Source organism: Armigeres subalbatus, chromosome 1, assembly GCF_024139115.2.
Source record: "Armigeres subalbatus isolate Guangzhou_Male chromosome 1, GZ_Asu_2, whole genome shotgun sequence".
NCBI lineage: Eukaryota > Metazoa > Arthropoda > Insecta > Diptera > Culicidae > Armigeres > Armigeres subalbatus.
This window is the reverse complement of record NC_085139.1, coordinates 49,838,396-49,865,157: the sequence shown is the minus strand read 5'-3', so window position 1 is coordinate 49,865,157 and position 26,762 is coordinate 49,838,396. Positions and strand designations below refer to the sequence as shown.

General features: G+C 37.7%; 2 protein-coding genes across 2 annotated transcripts in view; both read left to right on the top strand.

Annotated features, from left to right (window-relative positions):
* Positions 1–863: 863 nt before the first annotated feature.
* LOC134208377 (uncharacterized) lies at positions 864–1,959 on the top strand. The gene is made up of 2 exons (XM_062684362.1): positions 864–1,808; positions 1,862–1,959. Exons 1-2 carry the CDS (start codon positions 978–980, stop codon positions 1,883–1,885), a joined length of 855 nt encoding a protein of 284 aa, XP_062540346.1. The 5' UTR covers positions 864–977; the 3' UTR covers positions 1,886–1,959.
* A 4,771-nt stretch (positions 1,960–6,730) lies between these two features.
* LOC134206158 (uncharacterized) overlaps positions 6,731–26,762 on the top strand; it is a 62,312-nt gene continuing 42,280 nt past the window's right edge. The window contains exon 1 of the mRNA XM_062681849.1: positions 6,731–7,325. Within this exon, the coding sequence (XP_062537833.1) occupies positions 7,009–7,325 (317 nt within the window). The 5' untranslated portion in view covers positions 6,731–7,008. The remainder of the gene's footprint in view (positions 7,326–26,762) is intronic.

Sequence of the window (26,762 nt, the reverse complement as noted above, 5' to 3'; positions counted from 1 at the left end):
GAACGACTCCATTCAACGATTCTTGAAATCTACCGAATAACCAAAACAGAACAACCCAATCTTTCCGTTCCCGACGCAATCCAGCTCTCACTACAAAAATACAATAATTGATTTATAATTGAATTATTCCTCTATCCATTCCTCAACAAAATTCACCCCATTAGAAGTTATTTTGCCTTCTCCAAGAACTCCAGAAATTATTGAAACAGTTTATAAGAATTTGCGTAGAACACAGAAAAATACACTGGAATATAATAACAAGAATAAGAAATACACTGACATAGCAAAGGACCAGAAGACTTACGAGACGACAAGACAAATACTGAAACACAAGAAACGTTGCAAGGAAATAAAAATTGCAGAAATTCGGAAAAGCACTATAACCACCGAAGATGGAAGACGCATCCACAAGGATGATTTGACAATTAGGAAATTCTAAGAAAAGACTTTCAAACCCTTTTGCTTCCAGACTCTTACTAATATTCTTCACGAAACATGACTCACTACAATCCACACCAAACGTGACCATCGACATACAAGACGTGAGACACCAGCCGATTTTGACATTTCAGCATGGCAGCGCCCGGATTAGAATCGATCATAAATATTATATACATCATTTCAACCTAACCAATGTCAAAACCCAAGTCAGGAGCCTTAGGGATCAATTCGATAATTTCAGTAAAAACCAATTTACAGACTTAATAGTTGAAAAATTTAATGAATTAGACTTTGCATTCAAAACTCTCGAACCAATTAGAAGACACAAACGTTGGAATAGTTTAGGTACAGCGTGGAAATATGTAGCAGGAAGTCCCGATGCTAACGATTTGCAAATCATTAATTCTTCCATCAATAATTTGATTATTAATAATAACGAACAGATTAGAATTAACAGAGAGGTAAATTTGCAGTTAAAGGAAGCTATCTTCAAAACCCAAAAGGCCATCAGCTTGTTTAATTCAGGTTCCATTGAAATGTATTGCACTAGAATATTGTTCCACTTGAACTACTTAATCGAAAAACTAAATCAGATTATAGAAACTATCACTTTGGCAAAGTTAGGATTGTTGAATGAAAAGGTCCTTAGTCAACAGGAAATTGAAATTTTGATTACGGATTTAAACAAACAAAATGTAACGGGTAACACAGTTTTAGAAGCTATATCCTACACAACAACATCAATAGTCTCAAACAAACTAGAAATTGCACTTATCATCAAGTTGCCGAAACTGGACCAGAGGATCTTCAACAAGGTGCACATATATCCCATTGTGCTAGACCGGAAGCAGATTCATGTACCCCACCCACTCTATCTCATTCACGAAAAGGAGGTTTACCAGGTAAAATCTATTGAACCAACTATATACGACCAAAGGGAAGTTTATCCAGATAACTCTACATGCCTACCACGTTTACTAAGAGGCAATCCCGCAACTTGTAATTTTACGGTGAATCCACTCATCGAACAAGTCATCTATCTTGATGATCAACACCTGCTAATCAATTCAGCAGCAAATTTTACATTATCATCAAATTGTGGAATTACCGACAGAAATCTGTCTGGATCATTCGTTATCTACTTTGATAACTGTTATCTAAGCATCAACGATGTTGCATACCACAAGAGAACACAGAATCTGCCGGGCAATCCTATGCGACTACCATTGGACGGCATTGAAGTAAGTAAACACAGAGAAGTTCTCAACATCAGCTTGAAACATCTTCACAAATTGCATATGGAAACCAGAGAGGAACTGGACATCATTCGCTTATCGGCCAAAAGTTTAAGTTGGCCACATTGGACAGTACTAGGAGGAATTTCATTCTCTCCGCTCATAATTGGTTTGTTTATTCTCAGCTGTTTCAGGAGACGATCCTTTAAGATTGAGTTCAACGAGAAATCTAGGAACATCTCAAATGAAACGAACAGTCAACATCATAACATCTTTCGAAAACCTTTACCAGCTAACCTGATTCGTATGGAACCGAATCTCTAAGGAAGGTCGAGTTAACGGCCGAAGCCACCTGTTCAACGACACATGACGACAACGGAGAATGCTGACCATCATAATTCATTTGGTTGGCAACGAAGACATCATCACGGGGGCATCGAACGAACGAGCCACCTGATCGACGAGCTCAATGACGACGATGAAGAATGCTGACCATCGCCATTACCTTTGGTCGGCAACGAAATACATCAGAAACGGGGACAATATGGATTGCTGACGAAGACCGGACGACGGACGATGGAGCGCAGTGGAGAAGTGCAATTCGACAATTATGATTTTATTGAGTTGTGATTAAACCATTGATGGAAATTAAAAGTCAGTTTATGTTAGACTAGCAAGTAGAGTAGTTGTTTTTTAAAAAGGCTATCACGTCCGTGAATAGTTAACTCGCCGCTCAAACAACTTTCCGTGCCTAGACTGGAACTACAAGCCGCAGTGTTTGGGACGAGGTTAATGAAGTCCATCACCAACAACCATACTATCATCATCAGCCGGAAAATATTCTCGAGTGACTCCAACACTGTGCTTGCCTGGATACGATCTGACCAGCGAAGATTTCATTAGTTTGAGGACTTCAGGATCAGCGTAATTCAGGAAAATACCGATGTTTCAGAGTGGAGAAAGGTGCCATCGGCTTGGAACGTGGCGGATGGATGAGGCAACGAAGTGGGGAAATGGTCCAAACAGAAGCAGATGGGTGCAAGGACCAGAATTTCTCTACAAAGATGAACCAGAGTGGCCCGAACAAAACAAAAACTGGACCACCGATGAAGAAACTCGAGCACCACTTACGCTTACCAACAGAATGAGTCACAAGAAACTATACGTTTTAGACGCTTCTCCAAATGGGAAAGATTAGTGTGTGCCCTCCTAGGATACGTTCTGCGATTCTGCAGCAATCTTCATAAGGCAGTCAACAGAGTAGACTTGTCAGTTTACAGAATTATCGGCAGTGATGAGTTGTAGAAAGCAGAATGGACCATACTCCGCTCGGTCCAGCGTGAAGCGTTTCCTAGCGAATACTTGTTCCTGAAATCAAACCAACAGGCTCCAACCGGCGTATCGAAAGTCCTAGACAAAACCAGTGAGATTTCTCAAGTTATGTCCCTTAATTGGAGCTGATGGTGTCATACGAAAGGATGATCGAATTGTTGCAGTCCCCTGGTTAGCAAGCGATGTGAAATTCCCAGTGATTCTGCCCAAAGGGCACTACGTGACGGCGTTGATCATCGAGGAAATTCATCGCATGTTTGGCCATGCCAACAATGAGACGATCGTCAATGAAGTGAGGCAGAAGTACGTCCACGCTTAGAGCTCTGGTGTAGAAAGTAGCGAGAAATTATCAACTATGCAAAGTGAAAACAATCTGTCCCACAGGCACCACGAATGAGTTCACTTCCGGAGGCGCGACTTGCGCCTTACGTGAAGCCATTTACCTTTTCCGGCCTTGACTATTTTGGACCACCGACGGTGAGAATCGGCCGAGCTAAGGCCAAGCGGTGGGTGGTGCTGTTCACCTGCCTCACAACCAGGGTAGTTCACCTGGAGGTGGCATTCACTCTTGCCACAGAATCATGCAAGATGACTGTCCGAAGATTTATAGCTCGCCGTGGTGATCCGTTCGAGATATACTCGGATCAAGGAGCGAATTTCCAAGGAGCAAGGAAAGAGCTCAGAGAACAAATTCGTCGAATGAACGCTGAACTATCAACGTCATTTACTAATGCAGTTACACAGCGGATGCTGAACCCTCCCTACGCTCCACACATGGGGGGCGTATGGGAAAGGCTGGTGAAGTAAAAAATGGGTTGACTTCCATGGAGATCCCCAGAAATGCCGATGAAGCTACATTGCTCACAACATTAGCTGAAGTTGAGTCTATAGTGAACACACGCCTCCTCACGAACCTACAGTTGGAAGCTGCAGAGGATAAGGCGCTGACCCCAAATCAATGTCTGCTTCTTTGTTCCAACGTGGTATGCCAACCAGCAGTAGCACCACAGGACGAAAAATCGGTGTTAGCATAGCATAGCATATGTGATTGTACAAATCGTGGGTGGCTATACAATGCTCAATTGAGCAATCTACTGTATATTGTCGCAAATTTGTACTTGGGATTAGTACCTTTTCCTATACAGTAGCAGTTGTAAACCTGGCCACGTTTTTACAATCACGGAAGGAAGGGAAGGAATGTTAATTCAACATCTACTAGTGAAGATGCAGGGAACCCATACTACCTTCATAGATGTCTTGGGAAGGAAAATTTGTGTTAGTGGGTAAGGTGAATAATAGGGAACTCTATTCGACAATATAGAGCGTTTGTCAATAACAGTATATGCTGAAAAAATAATAAAATATATTCATCAATTTACTTACGAACCGTCCAAAGGAGGACAAAGTAACCTGGATTTTACAAATGTTTCGCTGGATTTTACAAAATTTCGGCAAATCGCGCGATCGTTCTACCATCCGAAACAAGAGCCAACACGCACTGAACTGATTAACTTTATTACCAGTCGCACAATGCAGAACACAAAATTTCGGCAATCGCGCGATCGTCCTACCGTCCGAAACAAGAGCCAACACGCACTGAACTCCAGGACGAAGAATCGGTGTTGCGTTCAAATTGGAACCGTGTTAAGGTAATGCTGGATAGATTCTGGAAGAGGTGGATCAAGGAATATATACCAGTTATTGAAGCCAGACGAAGTGGTTCAGCGAGGTGTGACCGCTACTAGTTGGCGATTTAGTCTTAGCTTTCGACGAAAAGGTGAGAAATAGCTGGAATCGAGGAGTCTTCGTTAGAGTGCACCATGGACGAGTAAGAAAAGGAAATGTGAGAACTTCAGCAGAAATTTGTGTACGGCCGGTGACTAAGTTGGCTGTCCTGGACATACGTAATATTGGAGGTATGGTTGAAGTAACTTTCAGGAATACGGGGAGGGGTATGTTTGCAACAGTTGTGGGCCCCTCGTCACCGGGTAACGCACGAAGTTAAAAGTTAATTTTGATTATTTTCTATTAATAAATTACTATCTTTGTACTTTCGAATGATCGACTGTTTATAGTTATTTTAACTTAAAACGGCTACGCAGTCTATGTTTGTTCCTTGTCTAGACTAAACATTAGACAAGGAACAAACATAATATTTTTCCCCTGATGAAGACACCAGCCCCGTGTCGAAACGTTGGACAAATATAATCTTGTTTCAACCCTTAAAAACTGCGTAGCCGTTTTTAGTTTAAATAACTATCTTTGAAGGACACTTATCTCAACATAAAAACTTGTTACAGGAGGACGGATTTGTGAACGAAGAAGTCTCGATATTTTTAAAGCTTACTCTGAACTAAAAGGACAAGTTTGCCTTTGAGAGGTCCGAACGTCTCCGTGTCTCCGTAACAGGATGAGATAAATCTAACTTTTCACTCCTCACTACTTACATATTTCTACCTTTTCACTTTTCACTATTCACTTCTTACTTCTCATTCGTAGATGTAACGATCAACTTCTGATAGTTGCCCAGCTGATTCTTGTTTATGGGAAGCATCTAAGAGTATCAGGGATGAGGTCTATATAAAAACTGAAAAATTACTTAAATAAATATCAATAAAAAGTATCTAAGAGGCTACAAACGGACAAAAATCAGTTCCTAAAAAATCACCTTTGCAAGAACATACACTCGTTTAGATTTTGGAAATAAAATCTCAGTTTCTCTGTTCACGTACGTAATAAAAGTAGTGATTTGCAAGCGTCGTCGCGAGATCTACTAGCGTTCTAAATCCGTCTTTAAGTGGCGCACAAATACATGTAATCGAACGTATTGTAGAACTTCCGCCCTTCCCTCTGCCTTTAAGATTATTTTAATTGAAAATTGTTAAAGTTTGTATATCAATTTCTGGATACACGTGTTAAAAAAGGCCATCCACGTGTTAAAAAGGATTCCCCGTTTGACACATGCTCCTCCCCACATTCATCCTCACCGTAACACCATGATTTTTTCACAGATGCCCCATTTCGATGAGCTCCCAGATGTTACGGAGTTTTCAGCTGTGAAAAATCATTGAAATAACATCATTGGAATTTCCAAAAGGTACATGAGTAGTGAGTACCCTGTCGGCCACAATAGGTTATGTTCAGTTGAAGTTCCGATTAACCTTTTATAGAAATGATGTCTGAGAGCGACATAGAAATGATCCGTATCATGGGAAAAATGTTTGGCATCACTGTCCAGATCAGTTGATTCGCAAACCATGCAAACTCACTCACCCAGTTCCTGATGACCACCTGCTACTTTTGCCAACTACCACCAGGTACCATGTTTATTGTTCCGAACAGTCAGCACCACCAGCGCAGCAGTAAAATCTCTGCTGCCGTAACAGGTGATGATGTGATTTTCGGATCGGTTCACCTTGTTTTGCCTGGTGGCGGGTCTGTACCGTCATACCGTAAAGCACCGACCGCCTCGAGCCACCCCCGTTCCGGTTGACAGCCATTTTCCCATGGCGCCGCCAAGAAAAGTCCATTGTTTTCGTTCTTTGCGATTTTTGGATTTGTAGCTAAATCCAAGTGGCACCATCTTTCAGAGTGTCTCCGACTCCCCCGGAGACGACCGCGTAAAGTGATGGTTATATATACAAGACGAGTTCGTGACAGGATTTTCAGTTCCAACGCAAAACCATGAACGCAAGCAAGTGAATCCACGGTTTAGAAAGATACTCCTTACCGGGAAGGTTTAATTTTATGGATTGGGATGCTTTGGTCCCTGAGGCGATTACGTTTAAACAGCAGAAGGACGGTAGAACCTCAAAAAAGGATAAAAAGCAACCCGTGCGGTGTGGCCGGTGATTACACCGTTGACTTCCTAATAAGGACTTTTAGTGTCAAGAAGATATATTGAACCCGTGATGATACAGAACGGTAATCACGCTCTTTGAACCCAATTTGTGTTGAAACAGTGATTTATATTCAATTGAGTGCCAGAAGTTTGTTCGAAATGATTCTGTCGCAGGTCAATGTCTTCGGCATGGCCAGTTCCTGGCTGGTGATTAATTGTATCCTTCACGATTTGACGCAATCGATAACAACGACTGTTTCCGGTGTGGAGTTGGAAACGTTTGATTACTGTATCAAAGCAAGTCCCTCTGCTGGACTGCTGCAGTGTGCCGGAGAGCAAGCGTTGGCATCGTTGCAGTTCATGGAGGAGGCCAACAATTTGACCCTGGGCAGGGGAATATTGATGATCAAGGACGACAGCAATCCCGCAGCGCGGATATTGCCCAACTTTTTGGATCACGATCCGTTAGATTTTCGGTAAGTTACACTGCATGTGTTTTCGATTTTCTCGGTTGGATTAAACGGATAAATAATAGTGAGATGTTCGATGCTGCTGTCAACTTTAGCTGTAGTTTTCCTGGTCGTTTTTTTAAGGCAAACCGCAAATTATGGCATATGATTAGAGGAATTTTGATACCAAACATGGCAAAGACCCAAAGATATGAAAACCACTCAAAACTTCCTATGTGTCATATTAAGAATGTTTGTTTTTAGCGCTTTAAATTGAGTGCAATCCTTAGTGATGGTAACAACATGTGCGTACCATATGTTGTCACATGCACTATTTTTAAAAGGAAGGTTCATTTAAAAAATTTCATGAAATATTTTGTATGTCACTGTATTTACTTTTACAGAGAGTCTTGTACCCATTAGAACTGTTAAATCACTGAATTGTAGAAGTTTAATCTTTTGCGAATTCCTAAAGTATACATTATGCTTCAGAATTGCAAAAAAAAACTTTTTGCATCTTTAGGGGGAATGACGGCTATTATTGTCAGGGGGGTTTTGTATGGCTGATTCTGGCAAATCTGGTCTAAACATTCTTTGCATATCAAAGAATATTGTGGCCAAATTTCATAAAATTCAGTCGACAAATACCCCCCTGATAATAATAGAACAAAACCTGCCAAAGCCGTCTGTTCCCCTAGTATCAACGATCATCGCAATTTCACTTGATCCAACATTTATTTAGAGCAATATTACACCAAAAGTGTGTTGGCACCTGGCACTGGCAGCCTCACCTACATAATATATCGCTTAAACCTAGAATTGTTTACCATTTCTTTTCTGGCCAGTATTCTACCCATGTACGCTCGTTACGTCCATCCACCAGCTCACATGCCTATTGAATGGAACGCCAATCGAATCGTAAACTACAGAGCTGCAGCTGGACTGGAATTCAGCACGGAAGCTTCACTCATTAAGTTGGTTGGCTCGTGGCTCAAAAGAAAGAAGGCCAAAAACAACAGACAATCCGCTACCTCTCCACATCAATGAGCATTCTTTCGTATTGTTTGGGGGGAAAGTGTTACAGAACGTATAAATTGAGATTATTTTTTCCAACCTATATCATGGATTCTTACTACCGTAGGATGAATCGAGTGCTTTTTCCAAATGTATATGACATCCAAGTAATTTATAAAATTATGACAAATATGTTTCGTGCCATTTTGTAAGGTCAGCATACTTGTGTTTGTCCATGAATTGAAATCACATTTTACGAACATTTTTTTCATCAATGTTTGAGTATTTCTAGAACACATTTCTATTGAAATCTAAATGTATGCTAGTGTATGTTGAAAATTATTGAGGGGCCATTCTACCACGCTCTATCGTTATGTACACTTTTCCTATTTATTTCTGGTTATTGACTTCCAGACTTGCTAGTGCTAGGTGTTTAGTAAGTAGTGGCTTGGAATTTGCAACCCAATAATGATTTGCGGTCACACGTTTTAATGTTTGCTTTGCGAATATCAGCTAATAGCAGTTTCGGTGCTTGACTATAAACGAAAGTGGATTCCAAAATTAGATTTTCAAATACCTAATGCAAATCATGCTTTAATGCCAATATAATTTTCTGATAGAAATATTGATTTTTACATCTTAGACTGTAGTGAGAGTGATTTGTGAGTGTCATACCCTAATCAATGTTAAATATTGGAAAGGAATTCATCCAAAAGTTCGATTTTGTATGTTTCACATGTGTGAGGAAATGTACAGACCAACGATCTGGACGTGAATTATGGAATAACAATAGAGCAGAATCTGAATGTAAGGAAATAGTGAAGAAAAAATGGATTGATTATCACTGGACGACAAAATCAGAGAAAAAAGTTTGTATTCGCGATGCTCTTGTTGCATTTGTAGTTCTTGACCTTTAGAATCGACTGGGTACTGGCGTTTGTTGTTTGATTGAGAAAATCCCGAGATTATTTGGTCACAAAATAGGAAGGGGGTCATCGCTTTAACGGCGTTGAAGTCACCTACATGATGTTTGCATGATTGCATGTTCAGATAAGTTAAAATACTAACTTATTACGATAATCTAAGTTATTACGATATCTGAATGTCCCATGAGTGTTTTTCAGGAATGCGCAGTCCATGCGGTAGCGTATTGGGAGACGCGTCTTATCGTCATGGCTGCCTGATGACGACTGACAACTTGCTCTTCTCGGAGTCATTCCTCCAACGTACCCGGATAAAATGGCAACCGAACAATGCAACGATCATTGGATGCACGACATGGACAAACGGACACAACGGACTGACGATGAGATGAACTGGCAACGAAACAATAATGGTAATGGAAATCTAAAAATAGATTCTGTGTGGATTCTGCACAGCAGAATACCACAGTAGATATCGGCACAGTAGCGGTTAAGTAACACAGAGTGCCTGAGTAAATAAAGGAATAAAAAAAAATGAAGAACCTAGAACATCTGCATCAAACTAATTTGGACTGTACAAAAAACGCAATGGCTTTGGGGTCTTGCAAAGATTATCCGGGTTGATGTCCGTTTTGAAGTTCTTCTTAATCGATAAATTTTATTCATATTGAATTTGGTAAATCGAAATTGTCTACATTTTGAAAGACAGTATTAGTACTCCAGCTGATCCAGCCAAAAAAATAGGATTCCTAGAAACATAACAAACTAGCAAACTACAGGTAAACTAGATAATGTAGATAATACATCCGTGAAAGAATTGTGAAAATAGCTTAGAAGACAACTGGGAACCTGCGGTTTGAAATCATGAATTTAATGATTTCTTGATCGCAGTATTCGACGTTTTAACCAAGAGCATGTACTTCCCAACATGCAATTTGGTTGAGGGTTCACATAATACAAGTGCCATACAAATGCTTGCACACATGTTCATTTATTCAATAAAACGGATGAGATGAAATTGGCTTAAAAAGTTTAGTAACAAGATAAATCATCGCACAAATGCACCATGATGCTGACCAATTTTCAAAATCCCTAACTATCGTTTCCTGCTGAAGGCCTATTTTTGCCTGAACAACACTCGTGGGGACAACAAACGCCAGCAATCAATCGATTTTAGAGGTCGAGAACCTTAAATGCACCATATGAGCATTGCGAGTACAAATTTACTGTCGACCAGTGATTGATGATGATGATGATGATAACGATGATAACACTACGATGATAATACAACCATCTATTGTAGCAAGGCAACTGCCAATAGCACTGGTGATAGGGTAAATCACTACTTGGGCCTATGGACCCGATTCCCGGCTCACTGCACAGAAAACTAATGATTTATACTGTTTGGAAGCCGTTGGTTCTTGATTGATAATTTTTATAAAGTCTCCCATTTATCTTTCACAATACTCAATATATTTCAACCACTTGTTTTACTCCTAATTGATCCAATTGTAGAAAATAAAAATGTAGATTTCAAAACTTCGCTCTCCTTTGCCACACCACTGAGCCGGAGTGATTCTTTCCACTTTTACAAAACGGTATCATCAAATAAACACGTACCTGAAAATCGTCACAGTGCTCGATACAACCATTGCTTTAAGTTGTTAATCACCACACCATAATTCTAAACACACGCACTTCAATTCTTCCTATTAGTTTGTTTCACTAGAACTTATTTAAACATAATAGAATACATTTTAAAATGTATTCTCAAACCGAACAAAAGTTCACCTCGGCCCAAGAGCTTCTAGTCGCACCGTGCTGCCAAAAAGCCAGGATTATGAAAATGATCCTTCATCGTTTATAGGGAAATTGTCTAATACGTTGACGCTATCATGTTATTCATAATTCTTTCGATTTCAAAAGGTGAAAACAATATTGTTTTTAATATTGTTTGGAAGAATTTTGGATGAGTAAATATATCTTCTCAACCAAATAAAAATGATTATGAATAATACCATCTGAAATCTTGTTGTCGTGGAACGTGCATATTTTTGTTTACGTCTCATTTTCTACCGTCCCGAGAGAGAATGAGAGTAAAATGTTGAGAGATCGAGTAAAATTTTGTTTAGGCCGGGAACTGGTTTTACGTGTGCCGGAATGGCAAATCGCTATGACTGAAATGAGTGCTGCACCTCGTTATTTTAAATCAAATAAAAGCTTTTTTGAACGATATTTAGCACGAATAGCTATTTTTTAAGCAGAAGTGAACCCCATTGCAGTATTATACAGCCCACAAAAATCAGGAAAAGTTGCTTCCTGTCATAAATATCAACTAAATAATGCAGTCGTACGCATATTAGGCCGGGAATGGGGTAAGAAACCCTATCTGACAAATCCTGATCCTGTTTATATTGCTGATTGTATTTCATCAGACTTTTGAGGAAGGCGTAAAATGGATAGGGTGGTTTTATAAGCAAAGACGTTTATGCGAATCCACGGGATGAGTAGAGAATCTCCTTCCAGAAGAAAGTTCGTACAAACATTAATACAATTAAGCCCTCATTTCCCAGATTGATTCAATAGATAGGGTTCGCCCTTTATCCAGGAAATGTTAAAAATAGGAATCTGGCAATCCAAGTCTTTCTATCCAATTCGCTTCAATCGGGTGCCCTGATGGTTATTTTATATGTATATAATCATACAGTTTAAATAAAAATAAAAATATATATAATGAAGTTTGCTCATTAAATGTTTTGCTTGAAAAATACATCCTCATCGTGTGTCCTGGATGAGAGTGGTCATTTCATTAGTACCATTATGTTTTGGAATAAATTGTTCTCTCCAAAATCGAGTCCAAAATATCCTGTTTAGAATCAGATGAAAAAGCTTGAAAATGCATCTTGAATTCTTGGAAGATAGGATAAAAGAGGAAGCAATACCAAACGCAATAACAAGCATGTTGATTTTTTAAACCTATTCCATGTGTATCAAACCTCCCCCCTCCCCCCGGAAACATCGTAAATTTATCCAAATCAAAATCAAATAATTTGAAACGCGGTTAGAATTACTAAAAAGTTATGATCTTACAGTAAACATTCTTTTTTTATATTATTTAACTTCATATGTTTTCTAGTCCGATGTAAAGCCCTCTGTACACCTCCCGTGAACATGAACATGAACAAGAGGTGAGAAAGAGCGATAATTTCACAGTGAACATCGTCGTGGACAATCGAGTCTAGTTGGAAGTGTTGAATTATTGCCCACGAATGCAGGCAGCAAGTAAGCGTGCAGTAGTAAACGAAGAAAATAAAAATGAAACATATTGTCGCATATATGTATATGAATTATTTGAGTGGGTAATCTAAGGAACGATGTTGATCAAGTTATTTAATTTTAATCGTAATTTTCGTTGAAATGTTCGGGAATTTTGTTATGAAAAGTCAGTAGTTACATATACTTAATGATTTTGAATGGCAAATTTTCAACTGTGCTATCAAATGTATACATTTTGCACCGTTCAAAGTTGAATTAACAAGTTCCGGTGGTCAATTAACCTGAATCCAAATATTATCTTTCGACTGGTATGCATCAAAGGAGAGAACAACACATTTTGTTAAATTATCTATATAATTCTGTACAGGATCATTACAAAATGTATAAACAAATTTCTATGTACAAGAATGTTGGCCTATATTTTTAATGATTTTCTTCGAAATGTATAAATATTAATTTATCAAATATTCGTTGAATGAAATAAGGCCGTTACAAATATTTAATTTAAATTATGTCCTACTGGTCTTCGAAAGGTTAAGGGGGTGATAATAAAAAATAAACATTGAAATGGAAAAAATCAATAAAACTCCTCGGATTTGTTAAAGAATCTTTTGAAAATCCTCAAAATTGCCCAAATTTTTTTTGTTGCTCCCTCAAAATATTATTTTTGGGCAAAAAAACCGAGGGGGGGGGGAGACATAATTGGTTTTAAATATTTGTATCGGCCTAATATTAGATAAATAAATTGATAATGCAATTGAAATATGAAGCAATTTGCAATGTTGCAAGAAGCAAATCTACTGAACAGAGAGATACGAAAATAAAAATAAATGAGATGGAAAGTAATCACTCACGAGCTCGTGAGGATGCGAACGCAGCGTTTTGTCGATGATGGTTTTATTTAACTCTAGCGAGTTTGAGTAGTTCTGGTAAACCTACCCACGAAGCATGTAATTCACATGATCACAAAAAAAAACGAATGTACGAAAAGAGGAGTAATTTCTTCAAATTCTAGTGACTCATTCTAGTGCTCAATATCTAGTGACTTCTATCCCATTTGAACGATTGATTTTGACATGTAGTATTGTAGATCCAGTTGAAAACCGAACTGAGTTCTCGCGAAAATCGCATTTTCTCCCATTTTCGAATGTCGCAACTGCATCGCGAGTGGTGCGCATGATGGCGCACGGCTATGGCATAGATGCGCACTAGTCGCGATGCAGTTGCGACATCCGGAAATGAGAGAAAATGCGATTGTCGCGAGAGTTCAGTTCGTTTTTCAACTGGATCTACAATAACAAGTTTAATTTGATGAGGAATTATTTTTTTTTTACTTTTGCTAGATATAATTTTTGGCTTTCTCTTTTGACTTACATTTGTTAAATACTTTTCTTTATCACATTTTTTTTTTAAATTTATTATTCATTTGTTCGAATAGTGTTAATTAATGGTTGAATATTTGACCAGAGTTCGCCAATAAAAAATCCCAATTTTTGCCCAAGCTTTGGTGTATAAAATTCAATTTATCACATATCGTATCGTATATAATTGTTGTGCTTACTATTGAAAGTCTTAATATGCATTTAATAACTTTTGCTGTGCTAAGATTTTGTTGATAGTCATTATCTAAGTTATGTAAATAAGTCACAATAAGTCACTTTCTTGAGTTTTCATGGAAGTCATGTTTTCTGATTTTCAAATAAACACCTTTATTGAATAAATTCATATAGGGCAACTGCTCCTTAAATTCATACCATGTACCCAAATCAATACCATTCGAAAACAAAGAATCGGAGCTCAAATTGTTTTATTTTTCATTTTTGTGATTTTTTCAGCAGCAGGATTACAACATAACACGACACAAATTGAGCCTAAATTGCCTGTTTCGCGAATGTTATTGATATAGGAGCATGTTATGATTAATCACAAACCACAACCTAATCACAAACATTTTGAATAATAATTATTATTAATATTTGTACCATAACGCAAAGAGCATACGAGCATGTGTGTACAAAAAAACAAGGGCGGACTGACAGGCAGGATGAAAACGTCAGAGAGGCAATCTACACATCTTGTTAGATTCTTCATTCTCCCTGTATCGCTGTGGTGTATATGGCGTATATGGTGTAAATATCAAAGAGGAGAGAAACTTTCTCTGGTGAATTCAGGTAAAAAAATTCCACGGAGCTCGTTCACGTTCGAATGGCAAAAGCATTCTGAAAATCTGTTCACCGTGAACGACAGAGACGATGCGCAAGCATTCAGAAGCATATCAAATGATTCAGCAGTAGCCTAATAGGCAAAGTAGAAAAAGTATGCCCAAGCATTTATATCTAATATAGCTAAGACTTTGAATAAACAATAAACAATAAATAAATAAATAACTTGAAATTAATAGGTTGATAAATTTAAAAATGAACAACCGATTAAATTACAAAATTATTGATTTGAAAAATTAATAAATGGATAAATTTTTATATTAATAAATTCAGAAATAAATAAATTAATAAATTATTGAATCATTAAAAAATAATAAATAATAAATATAATAGAATAATAAAAAATTAAATAGTAGAATTATAAATATATATTTCATAATAAATAAGTTTATAAACTTATATTAATAAATTATTAAATTAGCAAATTGATAAATAAACAAATTAATAAATTCATAAATCAATGAAATAATAAATTAATAAATGGATGAATAAAAAAAGATGAAATAATCAATTAATATTTAAAAAATTACTAAACTTCCGCTGCAAGCATAACTGTCCAATATTTACAAGATTTGCTATCTATATGGGAATGTTATGCTTTTATGAGCAGTGAATTAATAAATTAAAAAAAAAACTAATAAATCAAAAATCTAATATATCAACAATAAAAAATAATAAATCAATAAATTAATTTTAAAAACCTAGTAAATCAGCGACTCAATAAATAAGCAAATGTACAAATTATAATTAATGAACAATAATAATGGTGTTGTAAAAACACACGAAAAAAAAATGATATTTTTCCTTCATTGCACACAAGGTTTCAAAAGAGGAAAAAAATAACATTTTTTACGGACAACTTACAGAAGAGATGAAGCGCTTATTCAAAAGGGAATTTTCCAAAGAATTTAAGAATCAAGGACGTGGAATACTTCTGTATGTAGTTATGAGGCTCGCTTTGCCCCAATATCCCATACATCACGAGTTTACATATTTTTGTCATTTTGTCTTTAGGACATTGCTCTTAATTGTGTTTATCTCTTCACTGTGGATCGACAGAAGGGTACTACCTACGTATATTTTGCTGGTAAAAGTTGAAAATTAAAGGGATTTTGTTGTTTAATAAGCGTCAATATGCATTTTATTTGAATTTTTCGGCCACGTCGATTTAAGATTGTCGCAAAGCAAATTGTCGCCGAAATCGTCGCCAGCAAACATGGCCATAAGATCTGTTAGATAAACTGTGAACAAAATTGTTTGATTTTAATAATCAGATTATTTCCAGAAATTGAGTACTTTTTTTTGCATGCTTTAATGATTTGGCTTTGCATTAACACACATTTAAATTAAAGATATTGGCGACGATTTTAAAGGTGCAAAAAAGTGATCGATGCGTTTTGTTACCAGCGAAACTGACAATACAATTAATTCAAATGATATTTGCCAATGATATAATGAAAATAACGAATAATCATATATTTCATTGAATGTATTGAATTATAGGGGACTTTGGGGTCATACAAGTCTCAAAGATCATTAAATATATTTTTTTTACAAAATAGAATAACTTTTTTCACGGACGACTCACAGAGGAGAATAAGGGCTTATTCAAAAGGAAATTTTCAAAGAAATTCGGTGAGTGATTTTTTTTATAGACGCGGGATACTACTGTATGTAGTTATTGAGCTCGTTTTACTTCAATGTCCCATAAATCAAAATTTTTCATTTTTTCGTCCTTTTATCTATAAAATATTGTACTAAAATTGTATTTTCCTCTTCATCGTGGATCCTCAAAAAGTACTATGCATATTTTATTGGTAAAAGTTGGAAATTAAAGTGATGTTGGGGTAAAATAATCATCAAAGCGCATTTTTGAGAATTTATTTTTAACATAAAATAAGCTTCTGAGCTTGTTTGACCTCAAAAACCCCCTGGAATCAATTTTTTCAATGAATATACGAACATTTGTTATTTTTATAGTATAATTGACAAATTATCATTGAATTAATATTAGTCCATAATTTTTCAACTAACAGTTACTGAGCTTTATAATTTCATACAGGAATTTGGGCGAAAAGGCATAAGAAAAGAATATTTCCGATCTCATCCTATCTATTGTCACATCGACCCTCAAATAATATGATAACTCTTGTCTAGTTGTGCAATCGGGTATGGTTTGGAAATGTTCGGTATCGGCTCTATTCAAAAGTATTTAAAAATCGTGTTTTATCTAATAAATCACAAAACAAAACATTTGCGAAATGTTTTAGTTCTTTAGTTATTGTTTCACAAACATTTATCTATATCTGTATAACATTTTTAGACAATTATATCAATAATTATTTGTAAATATGATTCATTTTTACAGAATACATGAAAGTTCGCATAAAATGCACTTTGATGCCTATTTGACCCCTAAATTCCATGAATTTCTAACTTTTACCATTTCTAACTTTTATTTAGTGCCCCTCTATGGATCCACAGTGAAGAGATGAACACAATTTTAAAGCAATTTCCTAAAGATAAAATGACAAAAAATATGAAAACTCGTGATATATGGAACATTGGGGCAAAACATGCACAATATCTACATACAGAAGTGTTCCACGTTCAATGAAACAGCACTCACTGAATTTTCTTGGAAAATTCCCTTTCGAATAAGCCCTTGATTTCTTCTATAAATTGCTCGTAAAGAAAGTTAAAAAAAAGTTCGAAATCGGGTTTTCGCAGTGTGCATTGGCTCTACATTCCACTGAAACTTGGCTTACCTTTAACTTAGTGTTCTATTGGCATTTCTGTCAATCGCATAATAGAAATAGAAATAGAAACATCAAATAATAACTGTGGAAATGTTTATGGAACATTGAGTAAAGGAACTAGAAAAAGAAAAATAATGATTTTTTTTTATGAATGAAGTAAACTATCTATGAAAATATAAATTTTTCGATTGAATATACGAATGATTGAAGTATTAAAATAAAACATATTTAAAAAGAAAAAATAATATTAACAAATAATAAAAAAAAAATTGGGGTTGTATACAAGATACGACCGCTCGACGTAAACTACGTAAAACCAAATATAGTAAACTGAACCAACTATTCCGCTCTATATAGAAGAGAAGGAACCATCCCACGACAATACTACCCAGCTTTAGCAGCATCTCCCACTCTATGAAGGAGTAGGGACTCCACTGTCTAGCGGCTGGGCCACCCCATTCATACAACCCAGTTCAATAATAGATAATACCCTAAAAGTAGGCAATTACCAAGGATTGGAACGCGCTGTATAGGGGATGCACGATGCATGAAAGAACTAAAATTTTCAATAGTTTAGCGTTGATAATCAATGGTTTCAATACTACTGGCAAATTGGTAGAAAGTTTACGAATCGATTGATATATAAATCATTAAAATCCATTGAAAGATAAAGGACCTATTAATGTTACAAATCTTACATGATTTCGTGACGGTCTCCAGTTTTGAAATTCTCATTTGACACCCTGTATCAGAGTCTTCCCCTTAGACGTAGTTTACGTCAAAAGAAACACAATTCATTTATGAGAAACTACTGAGTTAGTTTCCTTCCGACCAAACCGATACGAGGGCGACAGCGACACACAAAAGCAGGAACCCACCCAAAACCGATTCAACGAGAACAGTAAACACTCTCGGTCGATGTGAACTCCAAATCAAAATCAATCTCTTCTCCTTGTATTTTTGAATTCACCACAGCTTCACGTTCATGTTCACCGTCGCGTTTACACTTGCGGTGAGTTCACCGCAGATACGATTTCACGATGATTTCACAGGCATGACCGTGGAATGCTCATAAATCTGATATTATTGATATTTTTAATGTTTGTATGCATCTCACTACTAAATGTAGCATCTGCCTTTCATTTGAACATGATTCCCTCACGATTTGAGTATGTATCAAGAAGTTATTATCGAAAAACAGTTTGTTCACGTTCACGTTCACGGGAGGTGTAAAATGCGCTTAAATCTTGGATACTGTACCAAGTGTCAAAGTATTACCTCCTTTTCTCCTGTGTTAGATAATCGCTTCGATATTAGGTAGAGGACAGTTCATTATAGAAGTTAAATTTTGATTCGCGAAGTCGAAGCAAATTCTGCTCTTCCCTCCTATGGGAAATCCCATTGCTATCTGTCAGAGTTTGAGTGAAACATGGCCGCCATCTCCTCCTCTCTGTTGCTCTACTGTAAAAACCCATAAAGAACTGTCATTGTTTGTGTGAAGAATTTTGCTTCGACTTCGCGAATTCAACAGCTAATCATAGCCCTTAATTTACCAAGAAACTCCTTAAGTTTACAATTCAGGCCTACGGGGTCATACAGGGGATGGACAAAAAAATTAGGATGGGCAATTTTTTGGAAAAATTAGATGTGTTGTAACTAAGTTAGTTATCATCCGATTTCGACAATTCAGGCATGCCTGAACTAGAAAATCAATGCAGTTTCACGGTATGTCCATGGAACCGACTATGGCCACCGGATTCCAGAGATATTCCGGGTTTTTTTAGAGGTAGGTTCAAAACCGTAAATTTGATGTGGATATTAGGATAAGTTGTAAGTAAAATAATATTAGTATTCTCAAATGAAGTAGGGCTCTTGCCGATTGGAATCGGACCAGAATCAAGTAAGATATGGTCATTTCTTTATAATCGGTTTCTATCGATACTTATCAAAGGGGTCAGGCCACAACTTCATTTCAATCTCGCTTTATGATAGATCTTCCACTATAATTTTATTCCAGAAGGCTTCTAATGTGTCAAGAATGAAAAACCAATTGATTGAACGGATCCTGGAGTCGCTGGGATGCCCCCGAGGAACCTGTAAATGGGGACATAGTTTTAGCACCAAAATCAGTCATTCGGCGGCTCTTTTTTCATAGCTTTAGATCAGGAAGCGAAGTATGAATATAAAATGATCCATTGACGGCTCTGACCGCTTCCTGGGCCTACGGATTGGCCCCGAGAACCCTGTGGAAGGGAAGATTTCAGTTTCAGCTCCAAAACCAGTCATTCGATTGCTCTTTTCTCATAGTTTTAGATCAGGAAGCGAATTATGGATATAAAATTGTCCATTTACGGCTCTGACCGCATCCTGGACCTACGGATTGGCCCCGGGGAACCTGTGGAAGGGGACATTTTAGTGTCAGCACCATAACCAGTCATTCGACGGCTCTTTTTTCGTGGTTTTAGATCAGGAAGCGAAGTATGAATATAAAATGGTCCATTGGCGGCCCTGACCGCTTCCTGGGCCTATGGATTGGCCCCGAGGAACCTGTGGAAGGGAAGATTTCAGTTTCAGCACCAAAACCAGTCAATCCACTGCTCTTTTTCATGGCTTTGGATCAGGAAGCGAAGTATGCATATAAAAGGGGCCATTGACGTCTTTGACCGCTTGCAGGACTTTTGAATTGGCTCAGCCAAACTTGTTGAAAGAATCATTCCAGCTTTAGCAACAAAACCAGTCACTCTACGGCTCTCAGTTCATGGTTATAAAATAGACTCTTGATAATTCTGATGATAATTTGCAATAACTGAAAAAAAAAAATATTCGAGTACTATTTTTAAAATTAAAGCAGCCATTAACGACGCAACGGAGAATAACGTCGGGTATGTGGGACGAAGTCGAAGACGATTGGTTCGATGAAGAGTGCAGATAGATTCTGGAAGATAAGGACGCAGCGCGGTACCGCGCTGCAACAAGGTACCCGGCAGAACGTGGAACGTTATTTGCAGAACTTATTTGCAGACGATACTGTGTTATTCATTGCAGCTAGAGACTTAGAAGATGCGATTGAACGCTTGAATGAAGATTTGCATTCTTTAAATAGATGGTTGAAGTACAAACAGTTGAAATTGAATATTGGTAAAACAAAGTACATGATTATTTCGCGAAATCGTTCAATTGATAATGTCTCGGTGAAAATTGATGAAGAGACACTTGATCGCGTACGGGAAATTGAATATCTTGGCGTGATTATTGATGCTAAATTGAAATTTGACCAACATATTCACAATGTCATCAAGAAAATAGCCAAGAAGTATGGAATCCTCTGTCGACTGAAAAACGAATTAAATATTGCTAGCAAAATACAGTTGTACAAATCAATCATCTCTCCTCACTTGGACTTTTGTCCTTCCATTTTGTTTTTAGCAAATCAGACACAAATATCGAGATTGCAGCGTTTGCAGAATAAGATTATGCGTTTGATTTTGAGATGTAGCAGATTCACTTCCTCAACTTTTTTGTTGGATGCTTTGCAGTGGCTCTCGGTGAAGCAAAGAATTGTGTATTTGACAATGGTGTTCATTTTTAAAGTAATTAACGGATTGCTGCCTCGATATTTGTGTGATCGAATTGAAAGAGGAAGTGACATTAATAGATATAACACTAGAAACGCGGAAGATATAAGAACACCATACTTTTTGCATGGAGCTTCACAAAATTCTTTGTTTTTTAAAGGTATCAATTATTTCAATTCGATGCCTACACATATCAAACGTGCAACGACATTATCACAGTTTAAGAGACTTTGTGTTTCACACGTAAAAGCTGCCTTTTAAGCAGCTACTTATTGACTTTTTATAATTCAATAAATTTTGTATCTTGACGAAGTTTGACCTACGGATTGTTTGTTTGGACAATTGTATTTTTTATTTATTGAGGCACTGATAAACTGTTTTGTTCGCCTCGATGATGATGATGGATTTTATATCTTCTTCTTCTTCTTATTGGCATTACATCCCCACACTGGGACAGAGCCGCCTCGCAGCTTAGTGTTCACTTAAGCATTTCCACAGTTATTAACTGCGAGGTTTCTAAGCCAAGTTACCATTTTTGCATTCGTATATCATGAGGCTAACACGATGATACTTTTATGCCCTGGGAAGTCGAGACAATTTTCAATCCGAAAATTGCCTAGACCGGCATCGGGAATCGAACCCAGCCACCCTCAGCATGGTGTTGCTTTGTAGCCGCGCGTCTTACCGCACGGCTAAGGAGGGCCCATTTTATATATATATTGACGTAATTGTAATTTGACCTTTTTTTGTGTAGTCTACAAAAGTTTGAGTCTCGCGCGCGCAAAGCAGATATGGATGATTTTTTAAATTTATGTACAGACTTGCGCATTTTCAACTGTTTGAATGATTCTTCGGATTAGTAATGGGCTATCTGGTAGAGTTTTGTTCCCGTGGTTGATACCGAAACTTTTGATATCGACGGAGCGGTAACACAAGTTTTAGTTTTGTTGACGACTTAGATTATTAATTTTATTGATGCTTACGAGTGATAAACGTGGTCTTGTATAAACATGAAACGCGATTCTTGGTGGAACTTTTGAAATCTGTGCGAGAGGTATCACAAGTTTTGCATTTTAGTATAAACTCGAAGTATCACTACCGATGCTTATGAGAATCTGTAGATGAAAACAACAGTTTTTCTTCTTAATTTACCTTCTTTGCTGGATAGTAATGAAAAGTTATGTAATTCATATCTGTGATGGTAATCAGATCGTTTTTGTTTTTTGCAAATCTGATTAAATTGTTATTATATCATTCAATTAATTATCTTAAAGATAAATCGTCTAGCTTAAACCTTTGTAGGGGTATGTGGCGGGACCATCATCATCATCATCATCATCAACGCATCCCGCAAAGGCTTCGTGCCGCGAGCCGAAATGTGCCGGGATAAGGATGGGAGCATCTTGACGGACGAACGTGTGGTGATCGAAAGGTGGAAGCAGCACTACGAGGAACATTTGAATGGCGCTGAGAGTACAAGCAGTGAAAGTCATGGCAGCAGAGGAGATGACCACGTTAGTTCAGCGGACGATCGAAGCCAACCAGCCCCCACCTTGAGGGAAGTTAAGGATGCCATTTAACAGCTAAAGACCAATAAAGCAGCTAGTAAGGATGATATCGAAGCTGAGCTCATCAAGACGGGCCCGGAAAAGCTAGCCACTTGCCTGCACAAACTGCTAGTCAGAATCTGGGAAACTGAACAGCTATCGGAGGAGTGGAAGGAAGGGGTTATATGCCTCATCTACAAGAAAGGCGACAAGCTGGAGTGTGAGAACTTTTGATCGATCACCATCCTTAATGCCGCCTACAAAGTGATATCCCAGACCATCTTCCGACGTTTGTCACCATTAGTAAATGAGTTCGTGGGAAGTTATCAAGCCGACTTCGTTGACGGCCGCTCGGCAATTGACCAGGTCTTTACTGTACGGCAAATCCTTCAAAAATGCCGTGAACACCAGGTCCCAACGCACCATCTATTCATTGATTTCAAGGCTTCAAGATTCACAAAATCAACTAAAATGCAAATGTTACAAATATGCGATCGTGGGCAGTAGGGGAAACTGGACAGACATGATCCCCACTTTGATATTTCTCGATGTAACATGCACAGATTTGCACACTTCTTGATGAACTTGATAAAGAATTTAATAAGCTATTCAAAAACGTCATTGGAAGCAATTATTTTTTTTATGAAAGTTACCAAAAAATCGATTTTGCGGAAAAATAGAAAATATGGCATTTGCAAAACTTGCGGCAGACTTGATCCCCATATAGGGGGAAATTGATCCCTTTATGAGCTGAACATGTTTAGGTTCTTCCAAGTCCAATGAAAAGTCGAATTGGTCTAGCCTCAAATCTTAACAATTCTTCATAGTCTGTCGTAATATTGTTGGTGTTAAGCAGGTTTATTTAGGTATTTAGGTTTTCGAATAGAGTAATAGTGACAGATAGAATGTCTGCTATAGCAACAAAATTGGCACGGTTATGATGATTTATCTTCAAATTATTCACTCCACTAAAAGATAGTGGTCATATCACGACAACCATGATATCCCAAGAGGATCTCTCTTTGTGATTGATACAGTTATGATACCAAAAATGGTTGATCGATACACAAATATATCTTTTTAACTTTAGAATCTAATTATTCTATTAAATCTCCGAAAATTCAAATGTCATGGCCAATGGTAAATATCCCTGAGTACCTGTTTTGGGACCAGTTAAAAAAAGACTGTGGTACATGGAGATTGCCAGACTACTACCAATATCACAACCGTGATCATACCAGTATGGTGACTTCATACATCAATATGGTACTGTCACGCATCATCATTTGGTACTGTCTAACATCATTTTTGTAGTGCTTGTTATTATTACACAAATGCGATTTCTCTTAAACGACTGAGCAAAAGCTGTTGAATGAGCCTATTATTAAAAATTCTTTAATTAGATTTACAAATAAATAGTGATTGTGAGCAAACTTCTCGGAAAGAATTTAATACCAGATCGAACAATACTGATTTTAAGCCCTGTGATTTGTTGAGTATTTTCAAAGCTTAATTTATATTCGTTTTCATTGAAAATAATGTTGAAATGCAATTAAATCAAACTAATCAAAACTAAGTATGTTCAACTACACTTTGTTTGGGTAATGAAATAAGGGTATTGAGAAATTCAAATTGCGCGTGCATCGTCTGATTGACAAAATTAAAGAGAAATTAAATTTATTTATACATCTTAACTAGAAAAGAATTTTACCAGATCAATCAGTTACATACATACAATACAATACAATATTAATATGTGACGGTATACAACAAACGCCTTAATATATGCAATATCGGGATCAAATGTGTCCAAACTGTGGGGGATCAAGTGTGTCCATGTTGAGTATTTATCTTGTTTTGTTTTTTATATTCAATGGAAAATGAGCAATAGTTAATTGAATGAATTTATTCAAATCTACAGAAATAAAACTTTTTCCAGTAAAAAATTGGTACGTTTTGGGTGGACACTTTCATGTGTGTCCAGTTTCCCCTATACTTGTAATGCAAATCAATCACAAAAAAAGTGTTTTACGCAGTGTAAACATTGTCTTATAATGAATTTAAGTGAACAATTGCGTTGACTTAAAATGCGAAACGACAAAACGTCGAACGGGACAAAAGGTCGAATTGACAAAACGTGTGTTATTTCTGCTTAAAGTTAAATGTATTTCACAAATTCCTTTGGAATACACCAAACTTACATGAACTTGTTCTTGATCGACCTTTTGTCCTTTTCGACATTTTGTCCTTCTCAACCTTTTGTCCCTTTAGATCTTTTGTCGGAAACCTTCTGTCCCTTCCGACGTTTTGTCTTTTCGACCTTTTGTCTTTTCGACTTTTTGTCCTTTCGACTTTTTGTATTTTGACTTTTTGTTTTTCGACCTTTTGTTCTTTCAACCTTTTGTCCTATGATAGAAATGAGACAGAACCGAATAAGTGTTTTGGAGCAAAACTGATGTTTTAAACAACCCCGCGAATCGTCCAGCATTTCACTTATTTTTAAATAACATACCTACCGCGAAACACAGAAAATTGAAAAAGTTAATTTTCAGTGAGATTCAGTCAACTTATTATGATTTTATTTTTGAAATTCGAAATGGTATTCTTGTGTAAGACGATCATATGGCTTAGGAGCATACGTCCACAGCTCATAGACAATATCATCGCGATACTTATTTGATACTTGATGGGCTACAGCTCTTCGATGAACCTACGCCGAATGGAGTATCCTTCTCCACTGGACTCGATCCTGGGCCAATCGCTTCCAGTCGCCCTGAACATTGAGCGCCCTCAGGTCCTCTTCAACTGCAAAAAGCCATCGTGTACGCGGCCTTCCACGAAGCCTGCGGCCTCTTCCGGGTTCTCTACTAAATATTATCTTCGCTTGACGTTCTTCCGGCATACGAACAACGTGACCAGCCCACCGTAGTCTGCCGTGTTGTATAAGCTTAATAATATCCAGCCCTTTATACACCTGGTACAATTCGTGATTCATGCGACGCCGCCAGATACCGTTCTCCTGTTTACCGCCGAGTATTGTCCGCAGCACCTTACGCTCAAACACTCCGAGAGCTCTCCGATCAGCCTCCTTTAACGTCCATGTTTCGTGGCCGTATAAAGCCACCGGAAGAATCAGAGTAGTATACAGCGCGAGTTTTGTTTTCGTTTGCAGACTACGGGACTTAAGCTGGTTACGAAGTCCGTAATAAGCCCTATTTGCAGCTGCAATACGCCTTTTCACCTCGCGGGTAATATCATTATCGCACGTCACTAATGTTCCAAGATACACAAATTCTTCTACCACTCCAAATTTTTCACCATCCAGCACTATTTCGCTACCACCACCACTGATGAACCCACGTTGATTGCCAGCGACCATGTACTTCGTTTTGCTGGTATTGATCGTGAGTCCAATCCTCGCTGTCTCCCTCTTAAAAGGCGCAAAAGCCTCTTCCACGGCACGGCGATCAATTCCGATAATATCGATATCGTCCGCAAATCCCAGGAGCATATGCGATTTTGTGATAATGGTACCGCTTCTTTGCACACCAGCTCTCCTAATCGCTCCCTCGAGCGCTATATTGAACAGTAGGTTCGAGAGTGCATCACCCTGCTTTAATCCATCTAAGGTAACAAATGACGTCGATATTTCATCCGCAACCCTTACACTTGATTTCGATCCGTCCAACGTTATACGAATCAGCCGTATCAGTTTCGCCGGAAAACCATGTTCAAGCATAATTTGCCATAATTCATTCCGTTTCACTGAATCGTACGCCGCCTTGAAATCAATAAACAGATGATGTGTCTGCAAGTTGTACTCCCGGAATTTATCAAGGATTTGTCTCAGGGTAAACATTTGATCCGTCGTTGATCGGCCCTCACGAAAACCTGCTTGGTATTCGCCGACGAAGGACTCTTCAAGCGGTCTCAATCTGTTGAACAGAATACGGGACATAATTTTGTACGCCGAATTAAGGAGGGTTATTCCTCGGTAATTGGCGCACTCCAGTCTGTGCCCTTTCTTAAAGAGAGGGCAAATGAGGCCGTCCAACCAGCTAGCAGGCATTTCCTCGTCTTCCCATATTTTCGACATAATATGGCGCAGAACTTCATAAAGCTGCTCACTGCCATGTTTCAGAAGTTCA

What these genes read in the sequence shown, in the direction of transcription:
- LOC134208377 (XM_062684362.1), top strand. Translation starts at nt 978, where the DNA reads ATGTATTGCACTAGAATATTGTTCCACTTGAACTACTTAATCGAAAAA. An exon ending in TAAGTTGGCCACATTGGACA is followed by an intron (nt 1,809 to 1,861) that starts GTACTAGGAGGA and finishes GTTTATTCTCAG; the next exon opens with CTGTTTCAGGAGACGATCCT.